A 20,476-nucleotide genomic window follows, 5' to 3' on the forward strand; every position below is an offset into this window, starting at 1 on the left:
GGGGGGGAGGAGGGTGAGTCCAGAGTGTGGGTGTGTGTTTGGGGGGAGGGGTGGTGAGTCCAGAGTGTGAGAGTGTGTGTTTGGGGGGAGGGGTGGTGAGTCCAGAGTGTGAGTGTGTTTGGGGGGAGGGGTGGTGAGTCCAGCGTGTGAGAGTGTGTGCGGGGAGGGGATGATTCTGGGGGTGAAACTTGGCTGAAAATCATTACAGCTTCTAGCGTTTGTCTCTGTCAAAGCGATGGAAGATTTGTCGGTTCCCGGGTGAGGGAAGGAACCGTATTTCGTCCCCAGTCGCCTGTACCTGAGGGCAGGCCCCCTGCCGCGGGACATTGCTGAGATGCGCACGCTTGCCCAGAGCAGCTGACCGGGTCTCTGCAGGCCTGGCTGCCTCCCCGGAATGTCAGAGGCTCGTCAGACTGCCCCGGCATGAAGTTCGTTGTTGACTTGATGGGCTCTTCCTGACAAACTCGGTTTTTAGGAAAAGCCTGTTTGTAGACGTGTGTGATTAATGCCTGTGGGCTGTGGTAGATGCGCTTGTATGGCTTTTCCTCCGCTCCCTGACGGTGGGTGTCGTGGGTGCCCAGGCCCTGGCAGAGCGCGAGGCTGAGGCTGGGTGGGCGTGCGGTGCCCTGGCCGTGGGCAGAGCAGGCGTGTGGCTGGGGAGGGGCGCGGGGACAGCAGCATACGGACGGGTCTGTGGGAGAGACAGAAAGCCCCCCGCCCCGCCCCGGGCAGGGGGCAGTAGCTGCAGGGGCCCTGCGGCAGGAGCACACCTGGTGGGTTGGAGGCCTGCTGCGAGCCAGTGGGCCCAGCCCCGCAGAAAGGGGATGTCAGGGATTTCTGGGACTGGGAAGAACGCATTCTCTGTGACCTCACGTAATTGAAAAATCTCGATTTCCTAAACGTAAATGTGTTTTGTGTACGGAAGCAACACTTTTTTTTTTAGTGTGGTCTTAATAGATGTTCTGCATTTTCCAGGAATGCAGCTACCTTGTAAATGAAGGGAGGTTGTACTTTGTTCTTTGTAGAACCTTCCCAAGAGCTGCTCTCTGTTTCCAGGACAAGCTGAACTGCTCCGGGGACAGAGCCACCCTCGGGATCCGCCCCCCTGCCACGTGCGGTAATGGCGTGCGTTCGCAGCATCTCTGGCAGGTGGTTCTGCGGAGTCTGCAGTGGTCATGCCCAGCATGGAAGCGCACGTTTGATAATGAGTCCCTGCCCTTTAGTTCCCTGTTTCGTGATAGGTGGAGCAACATGCTGGGTTTTTGGCAGTCCAGGGTGTGTGCCGGTTGTGCCAGCTGCTAGCTTCCTCTTGAGATGGCAGCATGGCGCTATGAAGCCGTGCGGGTGTCGGCCCTGACTTTTGTGAAGACCCTAGCTTGGCATGTGGCGCGCAGGCATCTGACTTGACCAACAGGCCACAGGCTCTAGGACCTCCTGGCTGCTGGGTGGTTTGCAGGAGGGCTCGGGGGCCTCCTGGCCGCTCTGGGTGAATTTGCAGGAGGGCTCGGGGGCCTCGTGGCCGCTCTGGGTGAATTTGCAGGAGGGCTCGGGGGCCTCCTGGCCGCTCTGGGTGAATTTGCAGGAGGGCTCGGGGGCCTCCTGGCCGCTCTGGGTGGCTTGCAGGAGGGCTTGGCACTCCCAGAGATTGTGGTTGCAGTTCGCTTTGTTTGGAGGGTGTGAGGGGCTCTAAGGGCCTGGCCCCCCAGAGCTCTGCCCCCGTGACTTTGTGGCCCCCGGGCTTCGGTGGGTGCTCTGAGGAGGCACAAGATCAGGTACAGCAGCTTCAGCACGTTTGTGGGGACCCCACTGTGAGAGACACCTCTGAGAATCGCCTAACTGTGGAGGTTATTGCTGGCCACTCTTGCATTCCCATTTCATGGTTGAGCCTTTGTGCCCAGCACCCTTCTCCTGCAGCCGCTCCTTTTGTGAGCGAGGTGACCTTCAGCCCCACTGTGTGGCGAGGGTGCACCCAGAAGGGTGGCGCGGAGAGGACTGTTTCCTGTGGAAGGTGACGTCCCAGCTTGAGTGGGCACCTCATGGAGAAGGCACTGGGGGTGTCGTTGGCGTGGGCTCTTGGGGTCCACTGGATGGGGTTGAGCTACAACTGTAGCCGGCTTGAGAAGGACCAGTCACTAACCCCGTGCAGATTGGTAAGGGTCAGTGGTAGGATGCTTCTTGGGATGATGGGCGGTTTAGAGCTGCGCATGGTTTCCCAGATGCCGCTTTGCCTTGTGGTCACAAAGTACTTAAAATACCCCGTTTTCAGTTTAATTTGTGCATTTCAATGTTGCGGTTGATGCAAGGTCTTTGGTTTTTTTTTTTTCAGTGACAAGTTCTTCAGACTTGACTGCATTTGGGGTCAGAGGGAAGGTATCAATGCCCCTAACATGTAAGCCAGAGGGGAGTGGCTTACGTGGGAGGACACATTAGGAGGGGGCCAGAAATGTCTGTGTCTTCTGGAAGGCCTCGAGCCCAGGGACCAGTCAGGCATGAGAAAATAGCACCAGGACAAATGCAGGGAGCTGAGGGAGGCTCCTGACACAGCATCCTGGCGAGGCCTCATCCTGGGTCAGTGCAGTTGGGGACCGTGGGACGTGTATGTCCAGTGTCCCGCACGGACTGTGTGTGCTATCCACCCTTGTTCTGCAGCTGGAGGCCGTGTGACCCCTGTTGAGTGGCCTCCTGTGCGTGTCGTGTATGTTGCGCCGTAGCCCGTGGGGTGATTTGCTCCCATCTGTGGAGTTCACAGGAACAGGTTAGGTGAGGTGTTTTGAAGATAGTTAAGTTACAAAGTAGCAAGTAAAACTTCAAGACTCTGAGTAAGGGGGACCTACAAACATAAGTGGGTTCTTCAGTGAAGTGCTTTGGTTTCTGTAGCTGCGGGTGAGTAGGATCAGTTGCAGTCGGGCTGTTCCCACCTGTGCCTGTTCCGTGGACAGTGGCTCTTGGGCGCGCGTGTCCCTGCACACGAGCTACACTGATGACGAGACCCGCTTCTCGCTGTCGCATTTAGCTCTGAAGCTGAAGCTGACAAGGAGCCCACGACGTTGCTTCTGCCTTCTGAGTCAGACCTGCCAGGTGATGCCCCCCTTCTGCTCGCAGAGTCCGTGTGCAGAGGGAGGTGGTTAGAGAGCATTGGGGTGAGGCCTCCCGGGTCTGGGGCTCATTCTCCCTCCTCGTGGCTGCGTGGATGGGGTCGCGCCTTGTTGGGAAAGCACCATGGGCCTCCCCCAACAGGCCCTCCTCAGAACTGGCCTGAGGCTGCAGATCAGAACGTTCAGGTTCTGCAGTGCGTGTGCCTGCCCTTCTGTTCCCTACGGAAAGTTCGTAGTGGGAGTGGGGGAAATGGGTGACGGTGGCCCCGAGGCTGTCCTGGGACGTAGGGTACAGCGTGGCCGTAGCTGACGGGCCTGGATTGTGTATTAGATTCCTAAGAGAGGAGACTGTAAGAGTTCTCTTCGCAAGAAAGTAACCTGTAGCTGTGATGATCGTTTCACAGTGTACAGCTACCCGAGGAGTCACCGTGTGCCCGTCATGGATTTAGCACTGGGTGGGAAGAAAGCTCAGTCGGTTCACTTACGTCCGTTGAGTGTGCCCGGCTGAATATTCTCCCCTGTGAGCATGTTGATTCCCATCTTTGTTACAGTTGTGTTAGGTCTCTGAGGTGTATCTGCTTAGCACGTGCTGGTTTCCACAAAACAGGGGCGACGTGTCACGTGCCGCTCGGCCACAGGGTGGACTGTGGGGCTTGCAGCTGGGGGGATGGCTTGAGGCTGTGTTCCGCTGGTGCCCTGGAGGCCCACGCGGGTGTGCAGAAAGCAGTGTGCGGCACATTATTTGTGAGCATATCCGCCAGCACTCACTCGTAGAGGACCCCTTCTGCAGTTAAGTTCCGCGTGTCGGGGATGGGTTGGGCTCTTGAGTGACTGAGTGTGTGTGCAGAGCTGGCTGCTGGAAGGCCCCTTAAGAAATAGTCCCTAATGCCTGTCAGCTCCTTGGGAAAGGCTTTGCGGCGTTAACTTTTCTCACACAGATGTCAAAGCTGACAGTGTGGACCGCAGAGCTGCACGTTTCACTCTGTGTAACTGAGGCCCAGTGAACTGGACTTGTACGAAGGCGGAGAGAGTTAAGGCTCTGACGTCCCCCAGCTTTTCACTCGAGTAGGGGATTCATCCCTCTGAGCTCCCCAAGTACAGCACAGAAGGTTTTGTCTCAGACTCCAGGTTGGTGGTTTCTTCTTGCTAGTGACTGCAAGCAGTTCAGGTCCTGGCGGTAGTCGCTGCTAGAGATTCTGTCGAGTCAGCTGCCTCCGGTGCCTTGGCTTATCCTGGAACCTCACAGGCCTGTAGGAGGAGGCGCCGAGGGTGCAGGTAGAGGCCACAGCACCACTTGCCCTCAGCAGCTAAACTGGTCTCGTGGTATTCATTTAGGGGAGTGGAAGGGTGTAAACTCACAAAGCTACCTTTTTATCTCGCTGGACTGGCTTCCCCAGGGAGGCCCCATTGTTGGCCCTGGCCTGTGGCCAAATAGACCTTTGCATCCCAAGAACATAGGTCGCCCCATTCTTTGGTTACGTTGTCACTGGCCCTTCCCACAGAGCTGTGGGGCTGGTGCTGACTCCCAGGCAGGAGGGAGCTCTTGTGAAAAAGTCCCATGTTTCCATTGCTCACCAATGCAGAGGGCCATCACCGTAAACCTGAAAGACAGGTTTTGACTTGAGCTCCAGGGATTCTGGTGGCAGAAGGCATGACAGTGTGTCCTGCACTTTGGGACCTGTGCCGAGAGGCCACAGGATGGCTCTGGCCATCGATGTCGACCTTTTTCCTGTGGCAGGGGCTGTGTTAGGTCTTGACCTCTTACAAAACAGTAAATGGTGCTGGACCAGGTGCATGGCAGGTATAGGTGCTTCTGGAGTAGTTGGAGAGAGCAACTGCTATGTGGGGTAGCGTCTTAAACCCAAGACTCCATCCCCAGCCCCCATGGGGCTCTAGGATTTTGATCTGTTGAGAATGCACGTGGGAAGGACAGGGACCAACCATATTGGCCCTGAAGGCCCAGCCCAGCAGACCAGAGACATTGTGTGGACAAGCGGGGTTTTGGGGGGCTGGCAAGGGCACATTGGGAGGAGGAGGCCACTGGGCAGGCTTACTCTGCCCACATGATGGCTTGGGAGAGTACAGAGGACACTTTCACCCCTTAGTCCCTAGGATTCAGTGTCGATTTGTGAGAACAAGATACGTTAACGCTAAAACAAGTAGAAGTCGCGGTCCCCCCTCCTGCCTCCGCCGTGAGGGCTGTATTTGTAAATGAGTGTGCTGGTAGCGTTCCTCGGTCTGTATGCTCTGGGCCGTGAGGGTCGGCCCCTGACCCTGCGGGTGTGGCCTCAGCTTCTGGATTCCCAGCAGTAACAGCAGTGGTACCATGATTGAGCCCGGTGGTCCTGGCTGGTGTTTTCCCACAGGAAACATTAAAGTGCTCTCTCCATTTGTTTGTAACTGTCCTCCGTTTTTCCCGAGTGCCCTAGGACTGCTGAGCCCCAGGTTTTAGCCATGCACGTAGCATGTTCACCTTCTTGAGAAGTCTGTCTCTGTGTCTCCTTCCTTCTGGGGGCGGGGGCTGCCCTCCCTTACCTGTGGCCACCTTGCAAGGAAGGCTTGCATTTCTGACCTTCTTTGTTCTGCCCCCTCCCCCTGAATCTCTGCCTTGGCTGGGTATAGAATTACAGGTGGAAAGCACGGTGTGTCACTTCCAAAAAGCACTCTGACCCTTGGTGTCCTCAGAGTGCATCTGTTTCGGTGTTTGTAACCCAGGTTACCTCAGTCTGGAGGTTTCTGTTCTGAGCTGGAGCAATGAAGAAATTCTGTCCCATAATTTTCTGTGTTCTTTGTTTTTTTTGGAGTTTTCTGTCCGTCAGATTTTAATTATGTTCAAGAATTTCTATCCTCCCCACCCCAAAGACTTTGGAGCGGTTTCTGGCTCCGCAGAATCGAGGGGAAGGAACGGGAGCTCCTATAGGCACGTAGCCGCCCTCAGGGCAGCATCCCCCCCAGCTGATGGACCCGCACTGACGCTGTATCAGCGGAGCCCCTCCTTTCCGAGGGGGTTCACTCTCCATGGTGTGCGTGCTGTGGGCTCGGACGGGTGTGGAAGGACGCGTGTCCGTGCCCACAGGGTCACACAGAGTGATGGTTTCACGGCCCCGGAGCTCCGCTGGGCCCCCCGAGTCCCCCAGCGCCCACCGAGGGGCTCTGTCTCGTCTCCACAGCCCCGCCTTCTCCAGAACGCCGCCGTCCACTTGGAGTCACACGGCGAGTAGCCTGCTCGGATGGGCTCCCTTCGCCCAGTAATACGGCTTCCGCCGCGTCTTCTCGTGGTGGGAGCTCGCTTCTGTCCAGCGCTGACCCCTGTTCGTCGTCTGGGCGACCACAGTCTATGTAGGCTCTCTCCTTCTGAAGGACAGCTTGGGGGCTTCCGACTTGTGGGTAAACAGGCTTTGGTGCAGACGTAGCTTCGGCTCCTGTGTAGTGTGAGAGAGGGTTTTGTTCTGTAAGAAGCCGCCGGGCTGTGTCCAGCGCGGCTGTCCTGTCCTGTGGTCCCACCAGCTGGGTATGAGAGTTCCTGTTGCCCCACATCCTCACCAGCTGGTGGTGTCGTCAGTGTTGTGGGTTTTTGCTTTTCTGATAGGTGCATAGTGAGCAGCTCGTGTGATTTGTATTTCTCTGAGATCTTCTCATGTGCTCATTTGCCATCTGTAGATCTTCCTCAGGGAGGTGTCTGGTCTTTGGCCCGTTTTACAGTTCTTTTTTCTTTCTTTTTTTTAGAGTGGGAGGGGCAGAGAGGGAGGGAGAAAGATTATCTTCACAGGCTCCATGCCTAGATGCCCAGCTCCGAGCTCAATCCCGTAACTCTGAGATCCAAGACCTGAGCTGAAACCAAGAGTCGGATGCTGCTGCAGTCTGGTTTATCTTCTCATTCTCTTGACATGGTCTTGCCCAGAGTGGAAGTTTGTAGTTTTAATGAAGTCCAGCGTATCAGTTGTTTCTTCTATGGGTCATGCCTCTTGGTGTTGTATCTAAAAAGACATCATCATACCCAAGATAGATGTGGACCTTTGAAATTGCTCCTAATCTTCCTTTTTTATCCATTGTGTGTGTGTGTGTGTGTGTGTTTTATTCTGGTTGTCAGGTCATCCATGAGCCTGTCCTTGTTTTGTGGGCACCAGAGCCCCACCTTGCTGCCTGGGGCTGTGTGTAGCTTGGGGGGGTTGTTTTTTCCTTTTAAATAGTCTTCTGTGTTGCTTCCTCCGTGTTGGTGACTTTTTATTTTTTTTTTTTTTAAAGATTTTATCCATTTTGACAGAGACACAGTGAGAGAGGGAACACCAGCAGAGGGAGTGGGAGCAGGAGAAGCAGGCCTCCCGCCGAGCAGGGAGCCCGACGCGGGGCTCGATCCCAGGACCCCGGGACCACGACCCGAACCAAAGGCAGACGCCCAACGACTGAGCCACCCAGGCGCCCCTGTTGGTGACTTTTTAAAGGGAGCTAGGGCACAGATGTTCTGGGTCCTCCAGATACCAGCAGCCACACCGTCCCACGTGGATGCGGGTGGCAAGCCCCAGTTCGCTTGCTCTAGAAAGGTCCCTTCCCTGCAGAGCTGAGGAAGAACATGAGGTCCGACTCCACCCACACTTGCGTTGGCTTCCAGAGCTCATCGCCCCTCTTTTCTTTTTGTCTTTGTGGGTCGGGCATCTCTTCCTTAGTGACTTGGCAGAACTGACATTGAAAGTGTGTGTTCCCCAGAGAATTCTTCCTCCTCTGTATGTATGAGGAAAATTGGCTGTCTGTACAAAAAGGAAATGTTACAGTAAAGATTATTTTACATTTTAATTTTTTGAATAGGTAATATTGCTCAGAACCAAAAGAATAAAAACGTGTCAAAGATGCACTGAAGCAGGGCGCCCAGCTGGCTCATTCTGTGGAGCGTGCGACTCTTGATCTCAGGGTTGTAAGTTCGGGCCCCATGTTGGGCGTAGAGATGACTTAAGATCTTTAACGACATCCCGAAACAAGTGCCCTGAAGCCAGTATGAAGGCCTCGCCTGGGCATGCCTGGGCCGCTGGAGCATCAAAGCCACCAAGTAAAACAGGAGTGCCACGCCTTGTGGGTGCCTGGGGACAGTGCTGACTGACCGCTGTCAGAATGACTAGGCAGACAGTGACCCGGCCAGGGTGTGTTGGCTGCTGAAACCAGAGGGAGTGGGAGTGTGTGTGTGCTCACGGTAGTGAGAGCCAAAGCAGTGGAGAGCTAGGGACACCACCGGAGCCTGTCCTCAGAGGTGAAGTGGGGCGGGCCTGCGTCTCGTCCATGCTCCAAAGCCTAGGGAACTCCTGACCGCTGCTGGGGGACGGGTGTGCGGGCAGCGGGGCTCCCTCCTGGGCTCAGGAGCGCTCGGTCTGTGGCCGCCTGGAACACACTGCTGGGGACACAGACCAGCCTCTTGGTCTGAAGGCTGCCCCACACCCTGCTGCTTGGCTTTTGCTCGGTGCTAAAAACCCAGATTCCTGGGTGGTCTGCATTTGAGAAAGGGACCGTTTCTCCCAAGTCCCTGTTTGGAAAGGAAACTGTTGAAGAATGAAAGTACTCCTGTGCCCTGGGGGGTGGGGGGTGGGGAACTGTGGATGGTACACTGCTCCCCCTGTGGCCATGGCCACCGGCGTCTTTCTGCCCCCCCCCCCCCCCCCGACTTGGGCCCTGGTGTCTGCTGTGAACGAGGGGACCCTGTGCGGCCTAGGGGCTTGCCTCCTCGCTGGGGTGGAAGTGCCCGCCTCACGGGCTCCCCGTCGGACTTCATGGCTGGTGTGCTGCCCAAGCGCCCAGGTGAGGTCTGGCTCCAAGTCCTGCCTGTGGGTGAGTGCTGAGCTCTCAGCACATCGGTGAAGGTCGGTCTGGCCTGTGTCACTGGTGGGATGGGTGTTTCTACAGACCTTGCATTCAGGCAAAGCCATGGCCGTCGGGTGCTCAGCATTCCGTCTGCACCGGTCACGTGTCGTACATCATAGCCAGGGCAGGTCGAGCAGACGTGGGCATCACTTCCTTAGGCGACCGCAGCCCCCAACTCCAGTCACCCCTGTCCTGAGATTCCCAGACGCTCCTTCTAAGGGCAGGACTCCGTTTCTGCCGCGTGGGAACCAGGGTTCATCCACTTCTGCCCTGTGAGCTTTCAGGAGTCAGGCCTGTCCATCCACCAGAGCTGGAGGGAGGGCCCCAAGCTGCTTCTGGGCTGCTGGCCCTGGCAGCCCAGGCAGAGACTTGGGGACTGCTGTCTCTACAGGTTTCTCTGGCCAGTGTTGCTCCCACCCGTCTACAGCATGGGAAATATCTTCGCAAACCTCTTCAAGGGCCTTTTTGGCAAAAAAGAAATGCGCATTCTCATGGTGGGCCTGGATGCTGCGGGGAAGACCACCATCCTGTACAAACTGAAGCTGGGTGAGATCGTGACCACCATTCCCACCATAGGTGAGGAGCGTGGGCTGCAGGGGTGGGCCGGGGGTCGGAGGGGGCTCTGGGCAAGGCTCACCTGGGTGGTGCTGCCACAGGCTTCAACGTGGAGACCGTGGAGTACAAGAACATCAGCTTCACTGTGTGGGACGTAGGCGGCCAGGACAAGATCCGACCTCTGTGGCGTCACTACTTCCAGAACACACAAGGTGAGCAGAGGGGCGGTGGCCCGTGGCAGAGGTCGGGGAGCCCTCGACACCTGTCCTAACGCCCGCGGCTCTGCAGGTCTCATCTTCGTGGTGGACAGCAACGACAGAGAGCGCGTGAACGAGGCCCGTGAGGAGCTCATGAGGATGCTGGCGGAGGACGAGCTCAGGGATGCCGTCCTGCTGGTGTTCGCCAACAAGCAGGTACACGTGCACGCGGGACCCAGCCGCCCTGTGCTGGCGGGCGGCGGGCGGGGGGCGCGGGGGCCACAGGTGGGCACAGGTGGTCCTTGCAGTGTGCTGACCTGAGGCCGCCGGGCCTGTCCCACCAGGACCTCCCCAACGCCATGAACGCGGCTGAGATCACGGACAAGCTGGGTCTGCACTCCCTGCGCCACAGGAACTGGTACATTCAGGCCACCTGTGCCACCAGCGGGGACGGGCTGTATGAGGGACTGGACTGGCTGTCCAATCAGCTCCGGAACCAGAAGTGAGCCGTGTTCCCCCCCCCACTCCCTCTTTCCACCCTGCTTTACTCTCATGTGGTGTGAGTGCCAGAAGCTGTCTCCATGGTCGGTCACAGTGTGCTTCACCATGCTGTAAATGTGCAGACGCAGCCTGCAGCCGGGTTTTTATTTAATGTAAATAGTTTTTGTTCCCAACGAGGCAGTTTCTGGTACTCCTATGCAATATTACTCAGCTTTTTTTATTGTAAAAAGAGAATCAATCCACTGTTCAATACTGAGAAGGGATGTTAGGCACGCGGGGCCTCCGGGAGTCGCTGTGTCCAACCAGCCTGGTGCACCTCCTCTGGGCCTTAGATCTGTGTTGAGATCCATTTTGGTGGTTGGTTTTTAACCTGAACTCAGTGCATTTTTAAAATCGTTACAAATACAAGATAAGGAGAACACGTGAACACACAGAAGGGAGAAACGTGCCTATTGTCGGTTCTGCAGCGGCGGCCAGAGTCTAGTCCACCAGTGGTCCGTTTCCCGTCGGGAACGTGAGACGGGGCAGAACCAGCCATGGTCCGTTCTGCATGGTCACGATAGGGTCCCTGTGATTCGCTGTCTCGGGTCATCCCGCATCCCCTAGCGTTTGTGCTTGTTCTTGTGCTCACACAGCCGCCCAGGAGACAGGCTGGGGGCTGTGGCCACAGCTCACGGACGCTCACGGACCCCTCGGAGGGACCCCGGCCTTCCCTTGGGTCCGCGTGGGCATCTGGCTTGCTCCGGGCTGCCTGGGGTCTCACCAGCAGGAGTGCGGGCGGGCGGGCAGGCCAGTCACCCTAGAGCCTCAGCCCCTGGAGCCCCTGTCTACATGTGCTTTCACTCCCTCAGCCTGCAAGGGTCGGATTTGCCATCGAAACGACGACCTCTACTGTTTTCTTTTGTATTTTGATAAACACTGAAGAAGCTGGAGCTGTTAAACTTTATCTTGGGGAAATCCTCAGAACTGGTTTATTTGGTGTCGTGGAACCTCTTACTGCTTTCAATACACGATTAGTAATCAACTGTTTTGTATACTCGTTTTCAGTTTTCATTTCGACAAACAAGCACTGTAATTATAGCTACTAGAATAAAATCTCTTAACTATTTCCCGGCTTTCCAGTGCTTGGGTGCCGGCGACCCATGGCTTACCTCCGGGCACGGAAGGCCCCTGGCTGGGGGCCTGGACCGTGCGGCTGTGGCCCCGTGCCCCGTGCGGGTCCGGCCCGGCAGGGCCAGCTGCAGGGCTCCCCACACGCACCCGCCGCCGTGCACGCATGCGCACACGCACGCACCCAGCCGGCCTACTCCCGAGCCGCAGGAACCCCCTGGCCGGGCTCCGTGTTGCTGCGACAGGCCCCTTCCTGCCCCTTGGAGGCCAGCTCCGCAGCCCCGTATGGCTGTTGGGCAGCTGGACATGCCCAGCAGAGGCCTCGCTCACCTCCACTAACAGGTGGAGAACCAGGGTCAGAGTCGGGAAGACAGATCGTCTTCGTAATTAGGAATCCAGCCTGGGCTGTGTTCTCACTGCAGTTGGGGAGAAGACGTCAGTGTGCTGGCTCGGCGCACACGTCCCTGCAGAGGCGGCGGGAGGCCTGGTGGAAGGAGCCGTGCCCCCACCCTACCCTACCCTACCCTACCCTACCCTACCCCACCCCACCCGGGAGCAGCAGAAGGGACTCGGCAGGCAGGTCCCCGGGGGGCACGGAGGGGGGGGGCACCACAGGGACAAGTTTGTGCCCCCCTCCCAACACGGTCTCGGGCCGGTTGTGCTGGAACACGTGGCCACCACCCTCCCTGGAGTATGAAATACTTGCCCCTTAAAATAAGTTTATTTAAGTACAAAGAGCGAAAGAAAATAGAAGCGGCTGTGCGGCGCCTTCCTAGGCCAGTGCGTCGCCCCCGGGGCAGGCCCTGCAGGTGGGACGCCCGGACGCCCCTCCGGAAGCTGCCGTGGGGGCCGGTGTCAGTCACTGTGGTGCGGGCGCCGCTTCTTGGAGCAGGGCCAGGAGTCGCCGTCCGAGTCCGAGCCGTGCCCGCGGTGCCCGGATCTGGGGAGACCGGGGACACCCCGTCCGTGGGACGCTGCCCTGCCCCACCCCCCAGGCCACCCACGGCAGGGGCACACCTACCCCGCAGAAGCGGGGGGCAGCGGCGAGGTCACCCTGCTCCGGTGTGCCTTGTCTTTCTTCTTCTCTTTCTTGTGCTTTTTCTTCTTCTTCTTCTTCTTCTCTTTCCTGCTCTTCCTGTGGCTCTCGGGGCTGCGGGACAGGGTCTCACCATGTACTGACCGCACGTGCCCGTGGCCAGCACGTACAGCCTTCCTTCCGCTTGCGGCCGGAAGCTGCCGGGGACACCGGCCCCTTCCAGGCCTGCGGGGCGGGGGGGGCGCGATCCCCAGCAGGCAGGCAGGCAGGGAGGCAGGGCGCCCAGAGAGCCCTTACCCGGACTCCGCCTTCTCCTCCTCCGACCGAGGCTTCTTCCTGGCCGAGGCTGGGGAGGAGCCTGGCCGACCGCTCTCCACGCGATGGTGCTGCGGGGGGAAGGAACGCTGGGCTAGGCTGGGCGCGCCCCAGGACGCCCGCGGGAAGGGCCAGGACGCCGGGAAAGCGCACTGGGGGCCCGGCGTGGGCGTGCTAAGGGCAGTTACCGTGAACACCGACAGCCCCAGCTTGGCGGCCTCCTTGTCTTCTCGGGACAAGGCCACTCGGCCTGCGGAGCCGCTGCGGGGAGGAGGAGGAGAAGCCCCAGATGAGAACGCCCCGGCCGCCTCCCTTGCCGAGTGCCGCTGCCACGCGCGTAGCGGGCACCACCCACCCCGTCGCCACGCACCTGGAGCTCCCCAGGCCCAGCAGCCGGTCCACTCCCTTCTCCTCGTGGTCCCCTCCTTCCCGCTTACACACCTCCACGAAGTCCTGTGCGGAGGGCACGCGGGCGCTCGCAGCCGCTCCACCCCCGCCTCGCCCCCCCCGCCCCCCGTAAGGGCCCCCTCACCTCCTTGCTCAGGCCGGTGGGCTGCTTCCTCACGTTCTTGTAGCCTCTGCGGGGGCCGCGTGCGCGCTTCAGGGAGCGGCCGGCCTGGCCCGGGCCCCCGCCCCTCCGTCCCCTCCGCGCCCCCCACCCAGCGCGCCCCCGATCCCGCGGGGCGCACTCACAGCGCCGCCATGAGCGCCTCCTGCTCCGCCTGCCGCACGGCCGCCAGCTCCTCTTCCCGGCTCAGGCCCGCGCCGTCCGCCCGGCCCTTGGCGTACCAGGTGAGGTCGCGGCCCTTCTGCCAGCGGCCCACGGGGGCCATCAGCGAGTTGCCTGCGGGGGTGCAGCGCCCGGCGCTCGGCCCGCGGGGTCGGCCGACTCCCGCGTCCGCCCGGACCCGCGGATCGCCCGCGCCCCCGCTCCCCACAGCCGCATACCCCGCAGCTCCCGCGCCCGCGTCCCCCACACCCGCGGACCTCCCGCGCCCCCGCTCCCCACAGCCGCATGCCCCGCAGCTGTCGCGCCCCCGTTCCCCGCACCCGCGGCGCCCCCGTTCTCCGCATCTGCGACTCCCGCGTCCCCTCGTTCCCCGCACCTGGGGTACCCTGCTCCCGCGTCCCCTCGTTCCGGGCACCCGCAGCTCCCGCGTCTCCATCGTCCGCACCCGCGACCCCCTCGGCCCTCGTTCCCCACCCCCTCACGCGCGGGCCCGGCGCCGCGCTGACCCAGGTAGTTCTCTCTCTGTTTGTCGGTCTTCACGTCCTCCCAGTTGAACTGGTCCTGCCCGCCGCGCACGCCGCCCCGGCTGGAGCCGAACATGGTGCCAGGCCGTCCACCGCCCCGCGGGCCTTCGGAAGCCCTGGCCTCGCCGCCTCAGGCGGCGCCGGCGCCGGCACCAGGTCCTGCGTCGCGCGCCTTGACGTCACCCCCGCGCAGGCCCGGCAGAGCCTCGCGCGCCTGCGCACTGCTCCCTAACCGCCGCGCGCCCCTAGGCCCCGCCCCGCCCAGTCGGCGCGCCTGCGCACTGCCCGGGGGGGAGGGGAAGGAGTGGGAGTAGGCTCAGGCGGGACCTGAGCTTCCGGCCCGCACGACACCTGTCGTTAGAAGCCACGTTGTGTGGGTGACGCCGGGGTGCAGGGGCAGGGGCCCGAGGTCGCGCTGCGCGTGTGCCAGGGCTGTGCTGGGAGAGGGGAGGCTCCCGGCGGGGCCCCGTCGTGCCCTCTGTCATCTTGGAGCCTCGGCTTGCGCGCGGGTGGTCCCTGGGTCGGGGGGGCTCCAGCGTGGGAGGGCAGGGGGCAGCCACGGGCGCGCCCCTCCCGCAGGAGCGCGTGGGCATGGCGCCACGGGGGGTGACTATGGTGGGCAAAGCAGGGTCAGCTCGTAGCTTGCTGCCCCTCCTGCCATCAGCCCCCCCCCCCACGGGCCTGGACACCGGGAGGCATCAGCATAGACAGCGTCTGAAGTCCCCCAAATGGGTGGGGGAGAGGTCTTGTGGAAGCGGGGATTGGGGTCCATGGACAGGAAGTCTCAGGGACCTGGAAGGGCCGGGCGCAGATGGGCTTCTCCGCTAGACCAGACCGCCCAGACTCCCGGAGCTCTGCAGACAGGCCGTGGGCCTCCGGTCCCTCTCGGCATCACCCAGTTATGGCCAGAACCCTCCCTCAGACCCCCACCCTCAGTAGGGCTGCAGGTTCCCATGCAGAGCTTGGTGGTGGGGGGGGGGGGGGGGGTTGCCAGGCCTACTTTCAGCAGCAGCCCCACTGCGTGGCTTCTGCCAGAACCCCACTATGTGGATGAATTTCGTATCACCAGCACCCACCCTGCCTTGTGGCTGTCAATACCCGTGTCCGTGCTGTGCCCAATCTGCGCCCTGCTGCTAGACCCCTGCATCTGTGGCTGTGACCCCCCTTCGAGGAAACCACAAGCGTCAGGACTAACTCGGTTCTCAACAGCAAGTGCGTCTCCCCCAGCGGGCTGGTGCCGGTGTGCTCGGCGGACCAGCGGGGCCTGAGAGCCCAGCATGCGTCCCCGGGAGCGAGAGACACAGCCACCTCCCTCTCTCCTTGGTCACCGCCGTAGTGCAGGCCCTCCGGTTTCCGAGAGACAGCCTGACAGCCAGGGCCCCGCCATCAACAGCCCAGGACAGGACACCGGGCAGCCCCAGGCCCTTGCAAAGGTTGGGACTTGCCCCTTTGGTCTTGCAGAAGCCTGGCCAGGGGGAAACCCACCCCCGGAGCAGAAAAACGGCAGCTGACCCTACGAAGCCTGGTTTGCGCCATAAGCCGAGCGTGGGGAACGATGGGGTGATGGCGCCTCCCGCTGAGAGCCCCAGTGAGGAGCGGGGTACGCCCGGCCCGGCTTCCCGGACACCCTGCCCCTCCAACCCGGTCCCGCGGCTGCCGTGCTCGGCCAGCAGAGCCCCCAGCGCCCGGAGGCCGAAGGCAGGACAGCAGTGAGGGGGCTCCAGGGCCCTTCCTCCTCCCACACTGTGGCTCGCGTGCCCTTCAGGCCCCGTGCCAACACCAGGCCCCAGCCAATTCCGGGCCACCCGGTTGGCCTGGTCACCAGAAGGAAAGGCCCCGTGGAGACGGCTTTGTGAACACACCATTTAAAGACACACCCTCCCCACCCAGGGCAGCTTCCAGGCAGGTCACTTTTTTGTCCAAAACCGCTTGTACCGCTCCTCGTCAAAGTCATCACTGAGCTCCGGCTTCTCCTCCTTTTTCTTTTGGAGCTGGGTCTCGCGTTTCCGGAGCCGCGTCCGCCTCTCCTCTGGGGACAGGGTGTCCAGGTCCACAGGCATCTGCGGGGAGAAGCGTGCCCACCGTTTGCTCAGAGGGCCCGGGGCCTTGTCCGTGTCCCTTCACCTCGTTCTCCGCAGTTGGGGGTGTTTACCTTCTGCTAGGTTTTGTCTCCCGTCAAAGCTCACAACCCTTAAGCAAACTTTTCTGCTTGTTTCCCCAGCACTGACGCTCATTCGACACACAGCTGCTGTCCGGTCCTGCCCCGCGGAGGGGACTGCACCCTCCGTTCCCCTCTCCTCGTTCTGCAGTTCCAGTTCATGGCTCGCCCTCCCTCCCCCTTCGAGCCGCGCAGATGCCGAGCGAGCCCGTAAGCCCCGGGAGGAGCGGCTGCTAGGGGCCAGCCCGCCAAGACCTGTACCCCAGGGAGTGCAGGGAGGGGCATACCTCCAGCACTCGTCGTGGTTCCCGATAGCGGATGTGGACGGTGGAGCCGTCCTGCTTGACCAGGAGCACGGGGTAGAGGCGTGCATAGGCCTGTCGGTGCACACGCGTGAGCCAGGCCCTGCTGCTGTCAGCCTGCCGGGAGGACGTGTGCAGGCCGCGGCGCGCCGGAGCAGACCCCGTCAGCACATGCTGCCGCAGCAGGCTGCAGACAGACACACGCTCCAGTCAGTGGCTGCTGCTGGCCCAGGCCACCCAGCCCCCCTGGGGGCACGTGGTGATGCACGCCGAGCGGGGCATGGTCCCCAGCTCCTGCCGCATGCAGGAGACTGCTGGGCCCAGTGCAGGAGGCTTTCAGACGAGTGCAGGCAGAGTCAGCAGCTGGGACCCCAGTGGGCTCAGGGCGCTGTCGCTGCACAGCTCAGGAGCCGGACGCACGAGCGTCAGGCCCGGAACAGACTTCCAGGGGAACCTACACCCAGTCCTAGGGCCGGGATCTCTGTCTCCCCCAGATTCACACATCGAAGCCCAGCCTCCATGGGATGACACCAGGCATGGGGCCGGTAGGAGATGAGGAGGATCACGTGAGGTCATGAGGGCCCCCGTGGTGGGACTGGTGCCCTTCTAAGAGCCAGAGAGCAGAACTCCACTGTGAAGACTCAGAGCCAGGAAGACAGGCCTCAGCAGAACCCCAGTCTGCCGGCACCCTGAGCTCAGACTTCCAGCCTCCAGAACCCTGGAGAGGAGGCCGCCCGGCCTGTGGCATTCTGTTAGGGCAGTGTGAACAGACCAAGACACCTGCAGTCCACCTGGCTTCTGAGCATGGCCGACACCTGGCCTTCCTGCACACAGCAGGGCGTGTGCGCTGAGGTGACGGGAGGACAGAGGAAGCCCCGTGTGCGCCATCTCCCGGGCCGCGTGACCCCCAGTGTCCCTTCCAGCCCGGCTCTCATGCAAACTTGGATTCAGACCCCAGGCTGTCACACGGCAGAATTCCTCCCCGAGCTGTGGGGCTTGCCCGGTGCTCTTTCAGGCACCCCCCACGTACCTTGCCACTATGCAAGCACCGGCGTCCAGCCCAAACCATCCCTGTGGCCTCCCACCTGGTCCCCACTTTGGCTCCAGCCGCGTCCCCATGCTCTCAGGACCTCTCCGTCCACAAGGCCGCCTGGCTGAGTGCTCTGCAAAAGCACAGCCCCAACCCAGCAGTACCTGCCTCGGGGGGGCGTTCCCACCACGCCCTGTACTTCCCAGCAGCCCCTCAGGCTGAGTGAGGGTGCGTCTCCTCCACTAGACCCTACTGCCCCAGTGGCAAAAACACATCCTGTTTGCTGGGAAGTCCCAGAGCCTTAACTGGACCCTCAGGCAATTCTGACAAAAGACCCCAGTCCCAGCCATTGGAGTCTCGGAGATGGCACAGAGGAGACAGGTGGTAAACTCCAGCCAGGGAAGCCTGCAGTCAGGCGGGCAGGGGAGGAGCGGCGCCAGGGAGCTCAGGACACAGCCACCCCTGAGAACCGTGGGTTGTCCGATTAGGACTGGAAGTGACTCTTGAGAGTGGATGCTCCCTCAAGAACAGCAATTCTAACATGAACTTTCTTAGGACAAGGGCCCTACAGGGAACGTTGCAGCCAGAGTCCCTTGCCTAGTTTCACAATGACCCACAGATTCAGGTGCCCCATCCCTCTCCCCTAGATTCCACAGAACCCACTAGAAGCCTGCTCTCCTTACTTCTGTGTCAACGCTGCGATCACACCATACTTCTCATCTCGAGGAGGCCAGGGGGTGAGGGAAGGGCAGGAAGGGGGCAGTTCCAGGGGGAAGAGCCGGAAGGCATGGCCTTCTCCAAGGACCCAGAGCCAGGCTGGGCTGCAGGATCTGAACAGGAACGTCACCACCACCACGTGTTTGGTGCTAAGTACTCACAAACTGCTTCCATTCCTCCCTCCCTCCCTGCCACAGCACCCATCCATCTGTCTGCACCTGCTCGTACCTCCTTCCTCCCTCGACACCTGCCACAGCATTCATCCATCCATCCGCACCTGCTCGTTCCTCATCCCTCCCTGACACCTGCCACAGCATCCATCCATACACCGCACCTGCTCGTACCTCCTTCCTCCCTCGACACCTACCACAGCATCCATCCATCCATCCGCACCTGCTCGTACCTCATTCCTCCCTCGACACCTGCCATAGAGCATCCAGCCATCTGCACGCACCTGCTTGTACCTGTTCTCCAGAAAAACACACCGGCTAGGAAAGCTCCCCTTAGATGGCCCATGACAGCAGTCCCCAGGGGCTGGGAAGCCCCTGCTTACCCAAGCAGCCTGCCCATGGTGGCCATTCCTCCTGAGGGCCCCTGTGGCACGTGGAGCCTCGGGGTCAGCTGCTGGCCTAGTGTGCGACCTGCTGGGCAAGGAAATAAGACATCTTTTCAAAAGACAGGGTTTTCCACCTAACTGACCTTCATCGAACCCCAGGCAGGAAGAAGCCACAGACCCAAGTGCGTCTCCGCCACTCCCTCCCGGCACCCTGTCAGGCTGTCGGCCCCGACGTGGCGCTGGAGTCGTCTACGGAAGGGTTCCGAGTGCCGGACGCCCAAGCCTCTGCGTCAGGAAGCCTGCAGCCGGGCCAGACCCTTTCTAGCGGGTTCCGGAGTCCGGGAAGCCGCTCCAGGACGCAGTGTACCGTACACGGTCACCTACTTCCCACAACATACAACGGTGTCCGCCGAGACTCAGGGCCACCGCTACTAAGCGCCGGGAACCCGGAAGGCGTCTGCGCTGAGGTCTGCGCCGCGACGAGCCGGGACGCTGAACGCCGAACGCCTGCGCGAGACGTCGGACATTCGGAGCCCAGGAAGAGAGCCCTCCCGGCCAGGGCCCCCGTCTGCGTGGGCAGGGGATCCGCAGGCCTCCCTCCGCCTCCAGAAGCGATCCGGCGGGAAAACGAGAGGCTGGGAGACAAGCAAGCCGATGCGCCCCATCCCGTCGCCCCGAGGGCCGGCGGCTGGCGGCGGAGCCCGGCCCACCCATCGGGGAGAGCCCTTCCCGCCCCGCGACGCCGCGCCTTCCGGCACCCACCTGCCCTCCTGCTTGAGCTCCGGAGCAACGTCGAGTGCCAGGGTCCCGGCCGCCGTTGGCCAGACGGGACGGGAAGGGACCGGCGCCGAGCACACGGTCACGGCCGACCCAGCGCCCCGTCCTCCAGGGGCACCGCCGCGACGTCATCGGCGAGCGCTGCGTCGCGCGGCACTGACGACAGCCTGGGGGGCGGGGCGAGGCCGGCGCCGTGCTATGACGCGCACCTCTTCCGACGGTGGCGGGCCGGCGCGGCTCCATGACGTACCCTCCGCGGGCGGGGCGGGCGCGGCGCTGTGACGTAGCCCCGCGGGCCGCGGCGGCGGCGGCGGCGGCGGCGGCGCCCTTCATGCTGCGACGCCCGCTGGCCGGGCTGGCGGCCGCCGCCTTGGGCCGGGTCCTCTCGGACGGTGAGTGGCGGGGCCTCCCGGCGGGCGGAGGCCGAGGCTCCCGGCCTGGGGCTCGCGTGGCGCGGTCGTTGAACCGGGGTCGTGCCCCTCGCAGCCCCGGTGTTCCCGGAGCGCCGTCCGGGGCCTGGCCGGCGGGGTGGCTCGTCGCGGGAGCGGGGCCGTGCGCCCTCACGTGGACAGGGCCGCCCTGGGTGCGTGTGCGTGTCTGCGGTGCTCGCGCTTCTTGCTTGGGCGACTTACAAGCCGCTGCCCCTGGCTGGTCCTCGAGGTGTAGCGGCGGCTTCTACCGGCACGCGAGCCCGCGCGGCCGGACGACTACGCGCCGGATGCCCGTGTGGGGCCTGCGGGGTGCGGAGGGGCAGAGAGGGGAAGCGGCCCGACCGCGCTCCCCCAGGGGGGCCGCGCGCACCGCCGGAAGCTCCGGGAGATGCGAGGCCCCTGCGCGCGTGCGGTGCCTTCTCTGAGCTCACGGAGGGAAGCAGAGACGAGAGCAGGGAAGCCGTCCTGCTGGTGCAGCTTTTGGGTGGGCTTCAGTCCCCACCCGGAGGGCAGGCGGTCCTCCGAGCTCTGCCCGCCCCAGGGCCCCCCTTCCGTCCCCGGGGTGGCTGCGGGTCCTGCAGGGGCGGAGCTGGTTCTC

The 20,476-nt window shown here is 61.9% G+C and overlaps 4 protein-coding genes across 18 annotated transcripts in view; 2 read left to right on the forward strand and 2 right to left on the reverse strand.

Moving 5' to 3' along the window:
* Positions 1-11,300, forward strand: part of ARF1 (ADP ribosylation factor 1) — an 18,642-nt gene extending 7,342 nt beyond the window's left edge. For 2 of the 3 annotated variants that reach the window (XM_035029925.1, XM_035029926.1), the window contains exons 2-5: positions 9,331-9,515; positions 9,596-9,706; positions 9,783-9,907; positions 10,036-10,406. In XM_035029925.1, the coding sequence (XP_034885816.1) occupies positions 9,368-9,515; positions 9,596-9,706; positions 9,783-9,907; positions 10,036-10,197 (546 nt within the window). In that variant the 5' untranslated portion in view covers positions 9,331-9,367 and the 3' untranslated portion in view covers positions 10,198-10,406. Of the gene's footprint in view, positions 1-9,330; positions 9,516-9,595; positions 9,707-9,782; positions 9,908-10,035 lie in introns of all 3 variants that reach the window. The other variant, XM_035029923.1, reaches the window with a different exon arrangement.
* Positions 11,301-12,007: 707 nt separating this feature from the next.
* On the reverse strand, positions 12,008-14,114 carry CUNH1orf35 (chromosome unknown C1orf35 homolog). 3 transcript variants are annotated; one of them, XM_035029927.1, is made up of 8 exons: positions 13,890-14,106; positions 13,347-13,497; positions 13,186-13,231; positions 13,024-13,106; positions 12,842-12,914; positions 12,636-12,724; positions 12,324-12,452; positions 12,008-12,242 (listed from the first exon to the last, which is right to left on the reverse strand). In XM_035029927.1, exons 1-8 carry the CDS (start codon positions 13,981-13,983, stop codon positions 12,158-12,160), a joined length of 750 nt encoding a protein of 249 aa, XP_034885818.1. In that variant the 5' UTR covers positions 13,984-14,106; the 3' UTR covers positions 12,008-12,157. The 3 variants fall into 3 exon arrangements, with proteins under 3 accessions (XP_034885818.1, XP_034885819.1, XP_034885820.1); XM_035029928.1 differs by lacking the exon at positions 13,186-13,231 and having other exon boundaries at positions 13,347-13,462; positions 13,890-14,114; XM_035029929.1 differs by lacking the exons at positions 13,024-13,106; positions 13,186-13,231 and having other exon boundaries at positions 13,890-14,109.
* Positions 14,115-15,756: 1,642 nt separating this feature from the next.
* MRPL55 (mitochondrial ribosomal protein L55) lies at positions 15,757-19,598 on the reverse strand. 10 transcript variants are annotated; one of them, XM_035029931.1, is made up of 6 exons: positions 19,433-19,598; positions 19,069-19,177; positions 18,668-18,755; positions 18,081-18,227; positions 16,353-16,554; positions 15,757-15,967 (listed from the first exon to the last, which is right to left on the reverse strand). In XM_035029931.1, the coding sequence occupies exons 1-6, from the start codon at positions 19,577-19,579 to the stop codon at positions 15,815-15,817; spliced, it is 846 nt and encodes a 281-aa protein (XP_034885822.1). In that variant the 5' UTR covers positions 19,580-19,598; the 3' UTR covers positions 15,757-15,814. The 10 variants fall into 10 exon arrangements, with proteins under 10 accessions (XP_034885822.1, XP_034885821.1, XP_034885827.1 ...); XM_035029930.1 differs by having other exon boundaries at positions 18,668-18,758; XM_035029936.1 differs by lacking the exon at positions 19,069-19,177 and having other exon boundaries at positions 19,433-19,597.
* A 137-nt stretch (positions 19,599-19,735) lies between these two features.
* GUK1 (guanylate kinase 1) overlaps positions 19,736-20,476 on the forward strand; it is a 6,837-nt gene continuing 6,096 nt past the window's right edge. The window contains exon 1 of one of the 2 annotated variants that reach the window (XM_035029942.1): positions 19,736-19,839. In XM_035029942.1, coding sequence (XP_034885833.1) covers positions 19,779-19,839 — 61 coding nt within the window. In that variant the 5' untranslated portion in view covers positions 19,736-19,778. The remainder of the gene's footprint in view (positions 19,840-20,476) is intronic. The other variant, XM_035029941.1, reaches the window with a different exon arrangement.

This window comes from Mirounga leonina, unplaced genomic scaffold (assembly GCF_011800145.1).
Source record: "Mirounga leonina isolate KUSES-001 unplaced genomic scaffold, KU_Mleo_1.0 Mir_347, whole genome shotgun sequence".
Classification (NCBI taxonomy): domain Eukaryota; kingdom Metazoa; phylum Chordata; class Mammalia; order Carnivora; family Phocidae; genus Mirounga; species Mirounga leonina.

Coding starts and splice junctions, on each gene's coding strand:
- CUNH1orf35 (XM_035029927.1), bottom strand. CDS start 13,983: ATGTTCGGCTCCAGCCGGGGCGGCGTGCGCGGCGGGCAGGACCAGTTC. Junction 13,107..13,185: donor CCACCGGCCTGAGCAAGGAG/GTGAGGGGGCCC, acceptor CCCTCCGCACAG/GACTTCGTGGAGGTGTGTAA. Junction 12,915..13,023: donor CTGGGCCTGGGGAGCTCCAG/GTGCGTGGCGAC, acceptor TCCTCCCCGCAG/CGGCTCCGCAGGCCGAGTGG.
- MRPL55 (XM_035029930.1), bottom strand. CDS start 19,579: ATGACGTCGCGGCGGTGCCCCTGGAGGACGGGGCGCTGGGTCGGCCGT. Junction 18,759..19,068: donor GAGTCTCGGCGGACACCGTT/GTATGTTGTGGG, acceptor TTCCTTGCCCAG/CAGGTCGCACACTAGGCCAG. Junction 15,968..16,352: donor AACCACGACGAGTGCTGGAG/GTATGCCCCTCC, acceptor TTCTCCCCGCAG/ATGCCTGTGGACCTGGACAC.